The sequence below is a fragment of the Thunnus maccoyii genome, chromosome 10 (assembly GCF_910596095.1).
Source record: "Thunnus maccoyii chromosome 10, fThuMac1.1, whole genome shotgun sequence".
Classification (NCBI taxonomy): Eukaryota; Metazoa; Chordata; class Actinopteri; order Scombriformes; family Scombridae; genus Thunnus; species Thunnus maccoyii.
Genome location: NC_056542.1, coordinates 17,538,106 through 17,556,887, shown reverse-complemented (window position 1 = coordinate 17,556,887; position 18,782 = coordinate 17,538,106). Strand labels below are relative to the sequence as shown.

At 35.3% G+C, this 18,782-nt stretch overlaps 2 protein-coding genes and 2 pseudogenes across 2 annotated transcripts; all 4 read right to left on the bottom strand.

Moving 5' to 3' along the window:
* Window positions 1–1,388: 1,388 nt before the first annotated feature.
* LOC121905437 (C-reactive protein-like) lies at window positions 1,389–3,718 on the bottom strand. The gene is made up of 4 exons (XM_042423659.1): window positions 3,538–3,718; window positions 3,102–3,204; window positions 2,696–2,993; window positions 1,389–1,673 (listed from the first exon to the last, which is right to left on the bottom strand). The coding sequence occupies exons 1-4, from the start codon at window positions 3,716–3,718 to the stop codon at window positions 1,458–1,460; spliced, it is 798 nt and encodes a 265-aa protein (XP_042279593.1). The 3' UTR covers window positions 1,389–1,457.
* A 1,585-nt stretch (window positions 3,719–5,303) lies between these two features.
* On the bottom strand, window positions 5,304–8,583 carry LOC121906112 (annotated as a pseudogene).
* Window positions 8,584–10,552: 1,969 nt separating this feature from the next.
* LOC121905895 (serum amyloid P-component-like) lies at window positions 10,553–13,427 on the bottom strand. The gene is made up of 5 exons (XM_042424475.1): window positions 13,384–13,427; window positions 13,160–13,214; window positions 12,081–12,183; window positions 11,704–11,998; window positions 10,553–11,566 (listed from the first exon to the last, which is right to left on the bottom strand). The coding sequence occupies exons 1-5, from the start codon at window positions 13,396–13,398 to the stop codon at window positions 11,348–11,350; spliced, it is 687 nt and encodes a 228-aa protein (XP_042280409.1). The 5' UTR covers window positions 13,399–13,427; the 3' UTR covers window positions 10,553–11,347.
* Window positions 13,428–16,679: 3,252 nt separating this feature from the next.
* LOC121905436 lies at window positions 16,680–17,488 on the bottom strand (annotated as a pseudogene).
* Window positions 17,489–18,782: the final 1,294 nt, after the last annotated feature.

Genomic DNA, 18,782 nt, shown 5'->3' with positions numbered 1-18,782 from the left:
CTGCCATGAGAGATATGAGGGGACAACACCTCTCTTCGTTTGATAAAGTTAAAAGTTAGGTTTTGTTGTGGGTTTCCTGAGTCATTTTGAAAAAGAGAAGAGAAAAAGAGAGAGAGCACGATCGAGCTGAGAATACAAGCAAACCGCTAACCTCAAGCAGAGTTGACAAAGAAAACAGAGTTGCCCTTTAAAGCTCCCTTTAAAACTTCACAAGTCTGGAACCTTAATAGTCCTAATTCATTACGACCACTTACAGAAAACCATCCACTTTTTTGCAGTGATAAGCCGCTACAGTAAATTTATTTATTTAATAGTTTGTGAAACCATGTAAGTATTTGATATCCAATTTATTATTTACAATTTCCTTTCGAACAATATTTCATTTTTGTTCATTATTGAGCCACAGAATTAATTAAACACAAAACAACTTTATTGGAGGGCGGGAAAAAGTTGTTTGATCTTACCTCAAATACAACAAATTTTAGCAGTCACCGCTGAGAGATAACTGAAAGGAAGAATGAAACAGTTGTAGTCATAAAAAGAGGAGAAATATACAGTAATGACAAGCTACTACTCATGCATTGGACAAATCACACTGAATGTGCATAATCCATAAGAGTAATATGTTTGGCTAAATTACATTTAGCATTGATACAATACAATCTGATTTTTTCCCCTCTTCCACTGGTTTTAATTTCACAAACTTTATTGCAATGGCAAGTCATGTTTTCACTTAGCAAAGTTAGCTTTGACTAGATAAATGATTGTGTCACACTATGACCAGGACACATTAAACCCTAAACAATTAATGCAGGCAACACATAGGCATAAAACAAATTAATTCCAGTCTCAAAAGTACAGAAAACCTGATTTATGACTTTATATCGGCGAGACACTGATATTCTGGTTTCAAAAATTTAGTGACAGGTCAATTGTATATTCTCTACCAGCACTCTTCCTATGACTCCCTCCAGTTGAGCACTTTCCCTGGGGGTGAAATTTAGATCATGTATGTAGTTATGGACACTGATGCAGCAAACTAAGCAGTACCAATGGGCTGAAATTATAATTGCATATAGATTAAGATAGACAGATGTAATTTATAAAATATAGCTAAGTGTAGACGTTGTCGATGGAAGGAGTGCTATTTATTATTAAAAGTTTCATGTCAGACAGATATAAAAGATCGGACATGAGACTGCAGTGCAAAGTGTGTCATTTTAATGCATTTTCAAGAAGATCACAAGACAATACAAGAAGATATTAAAGCAACCAGTAGCAGACCAACCCAAGATATATCACATATACTGCAATTTCACATTCATATAAATACATTTAATAACTGAACAGTCAGTGACATCAATTTTAAAGAAGACACTGATGAAAAAGTTTTCTGATTTGTAAAACTTTGTTTGAACCATCACTTAAGGTTCTGTTTCCAACTTCTTAATGTGACTTTATCGACAGTTCTGTTTATCTTCTATCAGCACCCTTCCTATGGTCTGGAACCACAGCTGATTCCAGTTGAGCACATTCCCTGGGGTGAAATTTAGATCATCCACATATTTCTGGATCTCACAGGGGGAAATGACGTAGTCCCACATGTGGAGATCAGACAGCATGCCAACGAACGACTGGTTGATGTCAAACGCTCCACCATGGGAATCCTGTTCCTGAGAAAGACATTTGAGACAACATATGTAAATATGATATATGTACAGTACCAGTCAAATGTTTGGACACACTTTCTCTTTCAAGGGAATGGGAAGGTATGTCCAAACTTTTGAATGGTACTGTGTATATATACTTTCAAGACAAACAAAGTGGAACTCTACAGCACTTTTGGAAGTGTTGGTCTTTACCTTACAAATATTGCTCCAACAAAGTAAAGGAAAACAACTTTTACACTTTTACAATACCTAAATGTAATCACTTGGATTGCACTCAATCATCTACAACAAATGCAGTCCACCAGTAATTTTTCATGTTAATGCTATGACTTTTTTGGCTTTTAAAAGGCACATAAAATATCTGATATCTGCTTCTAGGATTCTAGGAATCAGTAGGTTATATACTTTTGATTCAATTCCTTTTTCAAGGGGATTAAAAAACTTTCTCCAATGAGGATAGAGCAGGGATTTTTTATTTTTTTATTTTATTGTGTTTTACTGCGTTAGCTTGTTTTTCTTATTTTTTTTTCTAAATGTCTGTCTTGATATTTATATTTATTTATTTATACTAATTTATTTGTACTAATTTGTACTTGTAATGCTATATCATTTGTTTACATTCATATTTCTAACTGTTCTGTTCTTAAGTTTCAATAAAAATAAACAAATAAATAAACAAATAAATAAATAAATAAGATCACAGCAATAGCACATAACCCCCCAGTAAAACGGGGAATTGTTGTTTTTACACAGTTTTTTTTTCTTCTAAGGATTAAATAAACAAGATATAAGGTGTTAATCGATCGTTAGAGGAGTTGATAGGCTGATTTTGTTACCTTTGGACAGGGTCAGGCAAGCTATTTCTCCCTGTTTTCAGTCTTTGTGCCAAGATAACTCCCACTCTTATTTGAGAGTGGGATCAATATTCTCATCTAACTCTCTGAATAAGAATAAGAGCGAATAAACTTATTTCCTAAAATGTCAAACTATTCATTTAAGTATGGTGCTTAAAAATATGACCGTACCTGTCCTAAAACAATTATAATGGGTCCGTTGATGTTTGATCCAGACCTGGTGAATTTCCTACTCGAGGGCTTTCCATCTAACCACAGCTGCCCCAGTCCAGAGGCAGAGTCCCATGTGGAACAGATAGAGTGCCACATGTTCAGTTTGTAGTCCTGTTCTCCAAATACTACCAAGTGATCCCTGCCATAGAGCTCAATCTCATGGTTTGCAGATCTCTTGAAAATCAAAAAGTCATTGAAAGCAGATGGTGTGGCCAAAGAGAAAAGAGAGTGGGTTCTACGAAGATCTGTAAAGGACCTGTAGGCATTACAAAGACATTGTCATGCATGATGCTTTTTATAGTCACAGATACTGTACAGTGGATTGTTTAATTTATTTTGTATAGTCAACACAATGCTACTGTACCTGAGACAGACGGTTACAGCGCTCAAAACTTGTCTTGATGTAGTCAGCCTTACATGAGCTGTGTTGGTTTCTTGTGGGAAGGTGAACATTTTACCTGACAGATCTTAAAAAATTAGAGAAATTCAAAATCAGAATGCAAAGTGTTCATGTTAATTAGCCTACATAATAAACAAATGAATTATATAGTAGCAAAAAAGGCATTCAGTAGATATACTGCATCAAAAAATGTTTCATGAAATAATGATTTGAGAAAAGATAAATTATAACTAGTTCATAACTAAAATCCTAATAAAACATGTTGAATTTTCTGTATACTTTACCATCTCTAGAGCCACGCCACTAGCATGGTTAATACTAAACTGCAAAATCTCTCTTCTCTCTATACTAGTTCTTGTTTAGGTTTTGACAGACAGTACATCAGTGTGTCTTTACTTACCAGCCCTCCGACTCATCTCACTGATGTGTTTTTGCACCAGGCTAGTGTTGAGGTCATCGAGGAATCTGCTGGAAGGCTCGGTACTTTGTTGGAAGTCGTCAGGAAGCTTGTAGGAAGATGCCGTCTCTAAACCTATAGGGGCTGTGTCTGGGACAGCTTGGAGGCCTGTGATAGGAATCATTTATATTCCAGTTAGCTTTTGTTGGCTGTTTCTTCACAGGCTGAGAAGGTTTGTGAACCAACCTTTACACTCAAGATCTATGATCACGCAAACCCAAGTGCATGTTTGAATACACAAAACAAAAGATGAAACAAATAACCTTCCCAGTTAACAGATAGATATCTCTAACTGTTGGCTGTTTTTCATCAGTTGTTAACTATTGTGCCAGAATAATATCCAGGCCACATCTTGTCTTTAACAGTGTAATAAATCAATAATGATCAAATCTAATCTCCGTACAGGTCGATTGCTCTGATTATGCTACTGTTTGCCACAGTCAAAGGTTTTACTGCGAAGGAAACAAACTACAAAACCACAATTAATTATGACTCCCAAATTATCAAAGTTAATTGGGATCATCAAACAAAATCAATATGTTCTGAACTCGGTGAATGTTTGACAATGTTTTTCTCCATTTCTGAGATATTTCTTGTGTTTCTTTCTATTGAGCAGTCATGTGTATCTTCACAATAACCAGTAGTCTGTTAAAAGTGTCTAATTTGGGATACATTTTTTCATATAGTCCAAATAAATCAAAAGTATAACAGTATGAGAGAGAACTGCAGGTCAAATCATGGACATGTTTTCCAGATTTTATCATGATGATAATTATTCTGTGAACTTCTACAAAAAAAACAAACTGTTGATATAGTAAAAAAAAAAGTTCTTAAAAACCAAAAGAAATATATTTTTTGTTTGGTTTGTTTTCGTGATTGCATGAAAAGCTATTTTTTGCAGTTATTTTGTGATCTCATCAAGACAATCTACTGGCAAAACCTCTTTGTCATGATCTCGGAATAATTATTTTTGGAAAACAGGATCATGAGAAAATGAAATATGAGAAATAACATACTTGTACTTGGTCAAGGACACTTAAAGGACAAGGACACTTAAAAATCACATAATTGGCAAAGCACTTAATAAGTCATGTAATGTTAAATAAATATTTGCTTATATATTATGACACAATGGCACAGAGATTAGTTGTCTATATATATTGAAGTTAAAGTATCAGATGAATGAAGGCAGTGAGATCTTACCTGACACTGTCAGGAACAGCAGCACTAACTTGAACATCCTGTAAACACCAGAATAAACAGAGCAGCTTTTCATACTAAAGTATTTAGCCTGTTCACTTTTGTATGTTCTTCATCAGTTTGTTGATTCATCTTGTTTAGCTTTTTAGATGTTTCCCATGTCCTGTGTCCTGTAATGTAAACCTACAGACTGTGTGGAAACAGTGTGTCGGTTTGTGTGTTGCTCACCTGAGACAGCAGTGATGAACAGTGATCAACTCAGAGAGAGATGGGCACCCATAAATATATCACTGCGTTGCTCATAAACCCTAAATGTACCAATAAAATGTATCAATTTTGAACGAGATTATTGAGTAATCTGCATCTACCACAGCTTAATGATTGCTGATATTTGATGGAATTTGCCCTCACGTTACTCACCTAATAAAGGTGTGAACACAATGCTGATAAAACCACAGATAACAAAGTGTAGACTGTTGACTTTATTTGTGAACGTGAACGTGAGTTAAGATTACAACAGATAGATGGTATGTTGGTAAATAAACATGACTGTGAAGGCCACTAAAGGTTGGGGAACAAGTATTTTACAGGTCATTTTGATGTGGTTGGCGGTACACATGTACACCTTGTTAGTACTGTGGACCTAATGACAGGTCAGGGCCCCTCATTCCCGTTTTTAAAAACTCCTATGCTTCTTAAATATTTGTATGTTCTCTCAAAGAATTGTCATTGCATTTCAAGCATGTTAAAGTATAAAGATATATTAGGTCATATTGATTCTTTACTAGTGCAGTGTCCATTCAAAGAAGGTTTGTGATTTGTAAAACCTTTTATGGAGCATCACTTAAGGTTCTGTTTTAATGTGACTTTAGTGACAGTTCATCTGTTTATCTTCTATCGGCACCCTTCCTATAGTCTGGAACTCCAGCTCCTTCCAGTTGAGCACATTCCTGGGGGAGAAATTTAGATCATCCAAGTGGTGCTGAATCTCACAGGGGGAAAGAACAGAGTCCCACATGTGGACATCAGACATCATGCCAACGAACAAATGCTTGATGTCAAACCCACCACCGTAGGAATCCTGTTCCTGAGAAAGACATTTGAGACAACAGCTATAGTGTACAATATATTTTTCTGATATACATATGTAAAGTACCATTCAAAAGTTTGGATACACTTTCTCATTCAAAAGAATGGGAAGGTGTGTCAAAACTTTTGAATGGTACTGTATATATATACTTTCAAGACAAACAAAGTGGAACTCTACAGCACTTTTGGAAGTGTTGGTCTTTACCTTACGAATATTGCATCTTCAACAAAGTGAAGGAAACCCACTTAAAACTTGCTCACAAGATCAATATCAGAAACTTGTTTTTAGCTAAATTTGCAGATACTGACAGGTCTTGTACCTTCTGTGGAAAATGTGAAGACACCCCTAATCATCTGTTCTTTACCTGTGAGAAAACGTTGAAATTATTGGAGGATCTTAGTCTTTGTTTGCCAAAGTCAACTCCACATATTCCTTTGGCCTCAGAGACATTTTCTGTTATTTTGACAAAAAGCATCAAACACTTGGTTACGTAGTTAATTTCTTTGCTCCAATAGCAAAATTCTTTCTACACAGACAGAAACAGAACAAAACAGATTCTTTACTCACCTCTGTTAACTTTCTTTAAAAGAAATCCATAAAACTGCTGGACTAATATAGCTTACTTTGTTCCATGAAGGACTAATATATGCTTTATCTTTTTGCCTTGTGTATGTGCCTCTGTCTTTTGTTGTTGTTGTTTTGTATTTTTCAAATTCTTTTTTTAAATTGTGTTTCACTGTATGTGCTTGTTTCTCTGTTCTTCTGTTATTGTTTTTTTGTCTGTATGTCTGTCTTGATATTTATATTTATTTATTTATAATAATTTATTTGTACTAATTTGTACTTGCAATGCTATATCATTTGTTTACATTCATATTTCTAACTGTTCTGTTCTTAAGTTTCAATAAAAACAAATCAATCAATAAATAAAATCACAGCAATAGCACATACCTCACCAGTAAAACGGGGAAGTGACATTGTTCCTCTTGTTGTAAAGTGTTAATCATTGAGCTTTAAAGGTGCTGATAGGCTGATTTTGTTACTTTTGGACAGAGCCAGGCAAGCTATTTACCCGTCTCTGGTCTTTGTGCCAAGATAGCTATTGGGCCGCTGGCTCTAGCTATACTCTCCAAACTCTCCGAATAAGAATTACAGCGAATAAGCCTATTTCCTAAAATGTCAAACTATTCATTTAAGTATGGTGCTTAAAAATACGACCGTACCTGTCCTAAAACAATCAGAATGGGTCCGTTGATGATTGATCCAGACCTGGTCAATTTCCTACTCGAGGGCTTTCCATCTAACCACAGCTATCCCAGTCCAGAGGCCCATGTGGAACAGATAGAGTGCCACATGTTCAGCTTGTCGTCCTGTTCTCCAAATACTACCAACTTATCCCTGCCATAGAGCTCAATCTCATGGTTTGCAGTATTCTTGAAAATCACAAAGTCATTGAAAGCAGGTGGTGTGGCCAAAGAGAAAAAAGAGTGGGTTCTACGAAGATCTGTAAAGAACCTGTAGGCATTACAAAGACATTGTCATGCATGATGCTTTTCATATTCACAGATACTGTACAGTGGGTTGTTTCATTTATTTTGTATAGTCAACATGATGCTTTTGTACCTGAGACAGACGGTTACAGCGCTCAAAACCTGTCTTGATGTAGTCAGCCTTACATGAGCATGTTGTTTTCTTGTGTGAAGGTGAACATTTTACCTGACAGATCTTAAAAAAGTAGAGAAATTCAAAATCAGAATGCAGTGTTCATGTTAATTAGCCTATATAATAAACAAATTAATTATTATTCAGTAGACATACTCCATCAAAAAATGTTTCAGAAAGAGATGTTTTGAGGAAAGACAAACTATAACTAGTTTATAACTAAAATCCTAATAACTAGATTAATTGACTCGTAACAATTCTAAAACATGTTGAATTTGCTGTATACTTTACCATATCCAGAGCCATGCCACTAGCATGGCTAATACTAAACCGCAAAATATTTTTTAAAAATATATGTAATGCATGTGAGTGGTTACAACATCACTATTTTCCACACCTATAGTTCATAGCTTAACTTTGCCCCATGCAGTACCTGCCTATAGCCACTATCTCATAGAAAATGATAAAGCTGGAATCTCTGCCAAGGTTACTGTGTTTGTTTGTTTCCTCTTTTGATGTCTGCCATCACCCCTTAACTGTTTATGGACTTTGCCCCTGCCATTGCACCTTGGACTTGTTTGCTTATCCTGACATCTCACTTGTTGATCAAGTAGTTGTCTAAATACCTATTTAAGATGCTATTTTTTTCTGTATTTTAATTCTTTAATTAAAAACCAAAAACATTTTGCTATGACAAAGATAATAGATGTATGCCTATTGACAAAATTGGTAATTTATCATACATTTGACATGTTTTGCCCAACTGTTATATGAAGTTTGCTTTTAAAGTAAAACCCATATCTGTTGTTTATCTATTTCCTATTTAGTAGGAGAAAAATAAATTGTACATACCCTAAAAGACAGCATAAAGGTAACAAACATCAAAAGATAAACTCCTGTAAACCCTGTGACACTTGCATGCATCTTTATTTTAGTGCTCTTTTTGGTATACCCTCTGTTAAGTAAAGAAGATATATTTTACCTTAAGGTCTGGCAGCACAGGCTGTCAGCATCATCAGGAGAACCAAAAACACCATCTTATACAAAGACAAATAAAAACTGTGAAAAATGCCGGGATTTAATGCAATAAATCAAATACTTTGGTGTTGTTAATACTTTCACTACCAGTGTCTAATAGACCACAGATGAATTTGCTGTTACATTGGTGTGCATACAATGTAGGTAGAAAAGGTTAAAAATGTTTGTATACAGTGCAGTCATGTTAAATTCCTCTGGTTTGCAATGTATATCATGCCTTGATCTAACCTTGAATCTTGTGTCACGTTGTTGTGTGCAACCACGTGCAAGATTGTTTTATACCCTAATTTGTTCCTCATTGCCCTCATTGGATTTATGTGTTTGCTTCCGTACTGATGTCTCCAGTATAGACTTGCACCTTCTTAGTTACTGGTAAAATTACAGTTAAAGTGCCTATAATCTATATTTTTGTAATATTTCTGTTTAAAATGTGGTCAAGTGTTTTGCATGTCAATTTCCAATTTATTTATCATTTAATTATTATTCAAGTTGATTGTTTTACATGCAAAAATAACTGCTGACTGCCTGTTACCACGAGAATCCGAACAATCTCAATCCTGTTACTCATCACAGCCACACATCTACAGTACTTGTATTGTAATTAAAAATGTGGAGCTAAAAATGTGGAGATATTCAGAAAGTCAGTTCAGTTTCATTCAGTTTCTTCTAATGAGCCTCATCCTTCCAATAAGCAATGAGTCTTAACTGATGGACCTTCAACAGCAGACAAAATGTAAGGTAATTTATGTGTGATTTTATACTCAAGCAGGTGTCAAAGTACCAAAAACATGTCTTTGTTAAATATCAGCCTAGACTGTGCTGATTTTTGGCCCCAGTGGATCCATGGAAGAGACTAGTAATTTTAATGATTGAGAGACAGGCAACATCTGACAGCACACAATGACTTGCATGAACAATCAAAAGTTCATGTGGAAGGGTGTGTGATTTATTATCAAAGAATGGGGAGAAGTGATGAAACATGGAGAAATTGTGGCCCTCTGCCAATTTTTTTAAGTATAGGCCCATTCACATATAGGGGAGTAACTACAAAGTAGTGCAGATTGTTTATTTCAGTGTCAAAAAACAAACAAACAGGCTTAGGTCTGTGCAATTGAAAGAAATTTCCAAACTGTGTTAAAGCTGCATTTATCCATTTTTGGACACTAGGGGGCAGATGACCTGCAAAACAAGTGGATTGAGTCACAGCCCTGATATTGTCACTGTATGAAGTTATTATGGCTAATGTGTTAAAAAGCAATTACCTACTTACAAAGCAGGCATGAGGCAACTTTATAATCTGAACCACACGGAAAAAGTGCACAGAAAACCAAGACAATGTGGTTAAGAGAAATAAAAATCTCTTTAGAGGAGTGATAACTCTCTGTGTGATTATATTAGAGCGACTCCTTTCACATTCTAGTCTAATCTTTTAAATTGGTGTTTTGTCTTTTTTCCCCTCTTTGATCTATATTTTTACAGTTTGAAAAGCTATGAAATGAAAAAAGTTCAGGAAATAAATTCAGTGACCATAATCAATTGCACAGACAAATTGCAAACTGACATTAACTGAAAAACTATGCGTGTTGTAATGTTCTGCTGAATGTCATGGTTTGGTAATAAATCCAAGGGAGTTTTTGCACTTCTCTTTTGTATTTTAAGTGTCCATTATTGCCAAAGACATAAGTCATCTAAGACAACCACTTCAGGAAAACGTTCCACTTTTTTACTGCAATAAGTTAAAGGTTAAGTTTGGATTTTTTCCAGTGTTCATACACCTCACCTCACTGTCAAGATATCATCTAAATCAACCTTTTTTTACTCTTTTTTTTGTTCTGTTGCCATTCTGCCAGTTTACCTCCTGTCATTTCAGAACCTGCCCTTCCTTCCCAGCACTTGTCTCACATGTATTCCTGCCTTTACAAATCTTCTGACCTCCACACCCACCTGCACACCTCCTCCCAGTTCCCCCTTTAGCTCCCCACTTTATGCCCCTTCAGCCATTGTTCCCTGCCTGTAGCATCCAAGTATGTTTTTTAAGTTGTGTTATTTTTGACTGCCTACTTATTGACAATCATCGCTGTATTCGACACAGTAACCTTAGCTTTCACTTTAAAAGTTCTGGCTGTAAGTTGTGCATTTGAGTCCACACCTTGTTTACTTGAGCCATTACAACTCACATGTATACATTAAAAGAGTTATAGGTTGCTATAATCATTCTTACTCTCCAAAATGAAGCTTTGGCAAAAGTTCAGTAATGCTAATAATAACTTGTGCACACTCTCTCCTATCTTCATATGGACCCACACTTAATGAAGATGCTTCACAGTGAAGGAATCTAATTGCCAAAATGTTTTTTTCTCTGTTGCTAACCTCAGTAAATATTGGTAAAACTGGCAATAAAGTGATACCTTCATAGAGAGACTTTACAGAGAAAGATTTGGGTACTGAGCACTACTGAAGCTTTGGCTGAATTTTGGAATTTTTGCACAGAAAGAGTATTGTCGATTTTGTCCTCCATCTTTTACAGCACAGTTATGTTAGGAGGAGATCTCTTTATGGTAAGGTAAAATGATGAGTGACTAAAAATAATTCTTTCATGTGCTTATTGTATTAATATAGACTTGAAAAAGAATCTGAACCTTTAATAAATGATTTAACACAAAATGTTGAAAGTGGTAACTTACACTTCACATTTGACATAAAAGTATAGTAGAGAATGTGATTTTTGACTTTGAGAGATATTGATAGTATTGTTTTTAAAGGTCACTGACAGGTCATTTGTTTATTTTCTATCAGTACTCTGTCTATAATCTGGAACTCCATGGCCCCCCAGTTGAGCACATTCCCTGGAGTGAAGTTTAGGTCATCCACATATTTCTGGATCTCACAGGGGGAAAGGACGTAGTCCCACATGTGGACATCAGACATCATGCCAACGAACGACTGCCTGATGTCAAACCCCCCACCATGGCTGTCCTGCTCCTGTAGAGATTGAAAAGAGTTGAGATTCAGTAAATAAGAGCTACATTTGTTCTGAAATGTATACACTATGACAAGTAATAAATAGTTAGCTTACATAGCATTTGTTGAAAAATCATTGACTATCAATGCAACCATACCTGTCCTAACAGAATTATAGAGGGTCCAGTGATGTTTGTTCCAGAGACAAATTTCCTAATTGAAGGTAGTCCATCAAACCACACCTGCACCAGTCCAGACTCAGAGTCCCATGTGGAACAAATAGAGTGCCACATGTTCGGTTTGTAGTCCCTCCCTCCAAATTCTGCCTTTTTGTCTCTAATATGGGGCTCAATCTCCGTATTTGTGTGGTCCCAGTAAATCAGGAAGTCATTGGCAGCAGAGGGTGTGGCCATGGAGAAAAGGATGTGGTCTCTTTTGAGGTCTGTGAAGGACCTGCAGGCATCGAGAATAAATTATCATGCATGATACTGTACAAAGTCAGTGATGCAGCAGGTTCTTTTACATTTGATGCTACCTGTGACAGACGGTTACAGCACTGAAATCCTGTCTTGATGTAATCAGCCTCACACGAGCTGTGTTGCTTTGTTGTGGGAAGGTGAACATTTTCCCTGACAGATCTGAAAAGAGAGATTTGGTTTTTAGCATTAAAAACAAAGTTAAAAGTTAGCTAACTACATCAATAAATTGAGGTAACCACATTGAGGCATGATGAATTTACTGTGTATTTTGGGGAAAATAATTTGACAGAAACACATTCACATACATATGAACCATATGAACCACTGACTCTTGAAATGTGTTTGCACACATGTCAGCACTCCTCCCCATGTGGCCACCTCATCATTCAAGATTTACAAGACAACTTTCAAGATTTTAGGAACAGCTTGTTAAGATGTCAACCATAGATTGACAAGACAAGACAAAAGCATTTTTGACACTCCATTTAGCTTTTTGGTTGGCTTATTCTTTTGTACAATATTTATTTGTTTAGCAGACGTTCATATATTGATCATTTCCTTCTGCAAATATGCAATTAGTTCTTGTTTGAAAACAGAACGAGTGCCAGTGTTTTGGCTGAGTCAAGTCAAGCAAATGTCCAGAATTTTTTAAAAAATTAAGTTAAAATGAACCATAAAGGCCATCAAGTTTGAAATCAAAACATTTTAAACGCTGTTGTTTATTTTTCTGTTCACATTAGTGGTGTTACCATTTGTTAATTTTTTCTTCATTATATTTATCGTAATTTTGTATTGACCCATGCCAGCTGAGAATTATCCAAAAAATGTTCAAAAATAGAAAAAAAATATAAGTTATTATAAGAAAAACAATAATGCCCATACAACATTGGTAATTTAGGAAAAACATGTGACATATTTCCTGCTTTTAATATCTTGCAAAATCTACAGTTTCTTTGACCCTATCAAATGAGGATTTTTTTTTCTTTTACCCAAAAGAGTAGTGCATGACAGGTAAGTAGGAAAAGTGAGTTTAAAGGTAAATAAGAAAAGGCAACAAAGTCCTATAAAGTGTCTCAAGTGCAACATTTTTGTGATTTTTGATTCTGTCTGTTAAATGAAGAATATATATTTTTACCTCGAGGAGTAGCAGCACATGCTGTCAGCATCACCAGCAGAAGCAAAGACTTCATCTAACACAACGACACAACGACACAACAGTCAAATTTGATCCAATGTCATCCAAATGAATTTACTGTTATTTGGCTTAGCCTACAACAATGAAAAATACAAATGGAATATGTTTGTAATACAATCACTTAAAATTTCTATATTTTGCAGTTTTGAATGTGTTGATCTTACCTTGAAATGTTGCATCTGGATTTTGTGTACAGCAGTGAAAAAGTGTGATTTTCATACACTCACTGCTTCCTCATTTCTGTCTATGCGTCTGTGTGTTTCCTTCCTCTATTTTTGTTTTTTTTTTTGGCTTCAAATGCTCACAATGTAAGTGTTATCCACCCTCACACAGTACTTTTCCATTGATTCAACAGAATTTGCATTGAAAAGTCATCTTAACGCTGAAATACATATTGTTCTGTATTGCAAATACACATGGCTATCAGCAGGCTCTCTACACTATTATGATGAACTCCATAAATCTGAGACCTACATGTGATCACGTTTGGCACTTTTATTCAGAAAATTGAAACAACTGGATTATGAAATGTTCACAAAATTGTAATTTCTTTCTATTTTTTTTTTTTTTTACTAAATCTAAACAGTGTCAATATTAATACTGTAACATGCAGAATATTGTATTTTCTTGAGTAATTCCCAAATGACTGTGTATATGTGTGTTGTTGTGTTTTTAATTCATTCATCCATGTTTACACGTGCATTAACTGTTATCTTTACACACAGATTAAAGGTTGATCACTTGTGACTAACACCTCTCTGTTATCAGAGATGTTCTCTGCTTACTTCATTCTCTTTTGAAAGGGCTAAAGTTTCTTCTGTCACTTTCATACATTGTGGGTATTTTTTGAATAATCACAAAGGTAGCAGAAGAATAAATCCAATTTTTAATGGGTGGTAGCCTGGCTGCGTTTCATTAGTAGTTCCACTTCCCCTTGTTCACTTCCCCTCAGCCTTTGGTATGACTTAACAGCATATGTTGCACGGAGACCACTTGGAGAGCACAGGGAAAGTGGGCAGGGAAGGAGCGGGTGATGTAAATGTAAATCACTTGCCCTTGCAGTCAGTATTCTCAACCTAATGAAGAGGTCTGTCTCTTCTTCTGACTCTTAAATACCATAATACCATAAACAAACACTAATGCGTGGCTTAACATTACTATAATGTGAAAACGGTGCACAGAACAGCATAATTCAGTAATGTGGGTAGTTTCAAATGCAAATAATGGGGAATTATAACATTCTAGTGAAGTAAATGCATAAAGGAAATTCCATAGCACGACAAAACTGAATTTCGACATGATCACTATGATTTTCTTACACTTGCAGATTGTTTGCTCAGACATTCTTTCTGTTTGTTCCAATCACAAACATGTGTTTTTGTTAAAAATATATTTTATGTACTGCAAAACGTAACAATAATAAACATCAATAAACATATATGCCAAGGGTTAAGTGGTAAATAAATTATATAATGAAAGAAGAAAAAGAAAAAAAAAGGTTCAGCAGTTCAGACAATTATACAATTTACTCATATTAAGAGTTTTTAAAGTTTTGGGGTTTGTAGAGCGCTGAATAGTTTGTATGTATTGTTGCATTTAATTTATAAAAAAATAAATAAAGGTTTCTGTTATAAAATGTACTTTGTGAATGTGAAGTTTTGCTAAGATAATGAAAAGATTTATGATATAATATTTTTGTTCTGAACTACAGACGTCATAAGAACCAAACAGCAAATCTTTGTATGGTAATGAAAATTGAACAGAAATGTTACAATGAGTATATTGGGCGAATTTTTCCCCAAACAATAACAGTATCAGGACAGCAAACGTCTGTTTTAAATACTGTAAATCAGCAGCTTGTTGACATCATAGTGGAAATTATGAGACTTTGCAATGCATAATGGTTAATCTGCAGCGCTGAGTGACCATCATTGATCATTCACTTGCTCAGCCCTCGAAGGGTGGATCTCACTTGAGTTCAACAGAATTTGCATTTAAAAGTCATCTTAATGCTGAAATACATATTGTTCTGTATTGCAAATACACATGGCTAATAGCAGGCTCTGTGCACTATTATGATGAACTCCATAAATCTGAGACCTACATGTGATCATATCTGGAGCTTTTGTTCAGAAAATTTAAATAACTGAAATATGATTTATTTGCAAAATTGTTTTTTTTCTTTTTTTCTTTTTTTTTTTTTTTACTAAATCTAAACAGTTTCAATCCTTATACTGTAACATGTAGAAAATTGTATTTTCTTAAGTAATTCCCAAATGACTGTGTGTGTGTGTGTGTGTGTGTGTGTGTGTTGTGTTTTTGCATTAACTGTTATCTGTACACACAGATTAAAGGTTGATCATTGGTGACTAACACCTCTCAGTTATCAGAGATGTTCCCTGCTTTCTTCACTCTCTTTTTGAAGGGCTAATATTTCTTCTGTCACTTTCATGCATTGTGGCTATTTTTTGTACAATTGCAAAGGTAGCAGAAGAATAAATCAGCAGCTTGTTGACATCATAGCGGAAATTATTAAACTTATGAGAAGTTCACTTGAGTTTTTCAGAGAATTGGAACGACACTTTACATAGCGGCGGGGATTCCAAGTGCCAAAAGTGCCAAGGGGAAGTCAATGAGGGCATGTTGAACGACCAATGAAATGCAGCCTCAAACCTGCTTGCGCCATGGCATTGGGACTGGCACAGCTGGGGTTATTTTTAGGGTGGCGCAGTATAATTTTAGTTCTCATTTTGGCATGAAATTGCTAGTTGAAAGTTGTTATAAGTATGCTGTGTTGCACCTTATAACCACACCTAACAATGATGTCAGGGTAAACTGAATATACCCCAAATACATCACTGCAGTAAGCTGAGAACACCATTCACTGATGGTAAACAAAAACATGAAAGTACTACATGTAGTAAAAATGTATTAATAGAATAGAGCTAAAGATGCTTACACTTTAAACAGAGGAGAGAGATATAAAGTATAGTATAATATTACATTACCAAATTCATAAGCAATGATTTAGGACAAAACGCTGACATGATTGAATCAAATCCTTTAAATTGGACATAGAAGTACAGACAAACTGATTTTTTTGACTTTCTAAGACAGTGGTTCTAAAAGTGGGGTCTGGGGACCCCAGGGGTCCTTGAGGGGATTCCAGGGGGTCCCCAGTGAAAAAGGAGAATAATTTATTTTCACTATAATTCCATCGATAAGTAACACAATGACAGAATGTATGACTATTTTGGTCATGGTTTTACTTTCTGTAATAAAACATCTAAAAGCAAAAATCTTATCAGATGAGGGTCCATGGTCCAATTTGTGTCAGTTTAGGGGTCCTTGATGTGAAAAAGTTTGAGAACCACTGTTCTGAGACCGGTGCTTCGGACACATGTTCGCAACTTGAAGCCTGACAAGATGGATTTTTGCATGGTCTTGCGTTGTTGTGATCTCATGAATCCAGCTGCCTCGCAAAGCAATCTATAATCTGAAACTCCAGTGCACGCCAGTTTAGCACATTCTCTGCAGTGAAGTTTAGTTCAGCCACATATTTCTGGATCTCACAGGGGGAAAGGATGTAGTACTTCATGTAGACATCAGACATCATACCAACGAATGACTGCTTGATATCAAACCCGCCACTGTGGAAATCCTGCTCCTGTAGAGATTGCAGATAAATAGATGACATCAACATTGTACAATATTTGTTCTAAAATCTATACCTCTATACGCTAGAAAGAAACAACAAATTGAAAAATAGCAGGACTGTAGCAGTGGTGCTCAACAAAAAAACTATACCTGGCCTAAAATAAATACAGTGGGTCCAGCGATGTTTGATCCAGACATGACAAATTTTGTAATTGAAGGTTGTCCATCAAACCACAGCTGCACCAGTCCAGACATAGAGACCTATGAGGGAAAAATAGAGTGCCACATGTTCAACCTGCTCTCTGAATCCTGCCTCCATGTTTCAGCTGCAGAGCTCAATCTCATAATTTACAGCATCCCAAGTCAGAGATCAAGTCATTGTCAGCAGAGGGCATGGCCAGAGAGAAAAGGATGTGGTCTCTTCGGAGGTCTGTAAATTACCTGAAGTCATTAAAAAGAAATGGTCATATGTGTTGCCTTTTCACAGTGACAATCCTGTCTTGATGTACTCAGTTTCACACGAGCTGTGTGGTAGCAATATTTGTTGGATGTTCTCAGAATAGTAGGAACATACTGCAAACTATTGATTCTTGAAATTGGAATTGAATTCATATATTGCTCCCCATGTGGCCAACCCATCATTCATGATTTATCTTTAGCTTACTAAAGACCATTCAATCACCTCTCTTTATTTTCTCATTGATTTGTCCAGTATCTTTTTGTGTTGCAAAAGTTAATATGTACAGTAGATAATTTTCATCTGGAAATAATTCCTCATTGAAATTGGAAAGAACATTCTTTTCATAAAAGAAAAAAAAAGATTTATTTTGGGGTTTTTTTAGGCTTTGAAATATAATAAATATTATATTGTACTTTTTTGGGGGGTAAAACTGGTAGTTTCTTAATAAATACCCTTCTTGTAATTTTTATGAAAAATTGAAAAAAAAAAGGAAAAGTTTTTATATTTTTAAATTCAAATGAGTTATAATAAGACAAAATATGATATGTATGCCGTAGAGAACATTAGTAATTTAGTCATACAGTTTGCATGTTTTGCCAAGTTGCAACCATATAAAGTCAGTTTGAAAAACCTTATTTAGGAAAAATGTTACCACACCATAGCATAAAGTTAAAAGTGAATGAAAAGGCAACAAACTCCTTTAAGTTATTTTTATTGTGACATTTCCTTTTGGGACATACGGTATATTGGTATATTAGATAAAGAATATATCTTTTACCCTTGAGGACTTGCAGCTCATGCTGTCAGCATACCCAGGAGAAGCAAAAACATCTAATAGAAAGACACAATGTTTTTGTCGCTACAAAACTTTCAATGTCAGCTTGTAATGGACTGTCTGGTCTGCTACAATACACCATGCAGATAGAAAAGCAATAAGCAAAAAAAAAAAAAGTTTGCATATTTTACATACAGTCAATTTCAATTTCTCTATTTCGTAGTGGTAATCATGTCTTACCTTGAAGTCTGTGTCAGGGTTGTGTGACAAATGGGAATGAGATGTTGATATACTTGCTGCTTGCTTATTTCTGTTTGTTACATAGTTAAAGTTCTTTCTGTCTCTCTTTGTGTTGTTTCTCAGTTGAGATTCATATAGAAAGTATTTTCCAATATTCAGTCATTTCTGTTGTTTCAGCAGAATTCATGTTAAAAGGTCATGTTCATGTTGAAATATCATGTTCTGTATTTTTTTAAAGCTGTTTGTAGCCAAGTGTTGTCATGAGCAGGTACAAGATCAGGACAACAGACAACAACTTAGAAAAATCACCATAACATTGCATTGTTTAGAATATATCTTAATATTGGTGCCAATCCTTCAACATATTCACTTCAACATATTTGCAATAGTAGCTACCACATACACATAAGGGGTGACTAAATGCTGTCCTG

Excerpts from the sequence above, each read along its gene's own strand:
- LOC121905437 (XM_042423659.1), bottom strand. The coding sequence starts at position 3,718 with ATGATTCCTATCACAGGCCTCCAAGCTGTCCCAGACACAGCCCCTATA. Across the intron at positions 3,205-3,537 it reads TGAGATGAGTCGGAGGGCTG|ATCTGTCAGGTAAAATGTTC; the intron begins GTAAGTAAAGAC and ends TAATTTTTTAAG. Across the intron at positions 2,994-3,101 it reads GCTGTAACCGTCTGTCTCAG|GTCCTTTACAGATCTTCGTA; the intron begins GTACAGTAGCAT and ends TAATGCCTACAG.
- LOC121905895 (XM_042424475.1), bottom strand. Across the intron at positions 12,184-13,159 it reads ATGTGCTGCTACTCCTCGAG|ATCTGTCAGGGAAAATGTTC; the intron begins GTAAAAATATAT and ends CTCTCTTTTCAG. Across the intron at positions 11,999-12,080 it reads GCTGTAACCGTCTGTCACAG|GTCCTTCACAGACCTCAAAA; the intron begins GTAGCATCAAAT and ends CGATGCCTGCAG.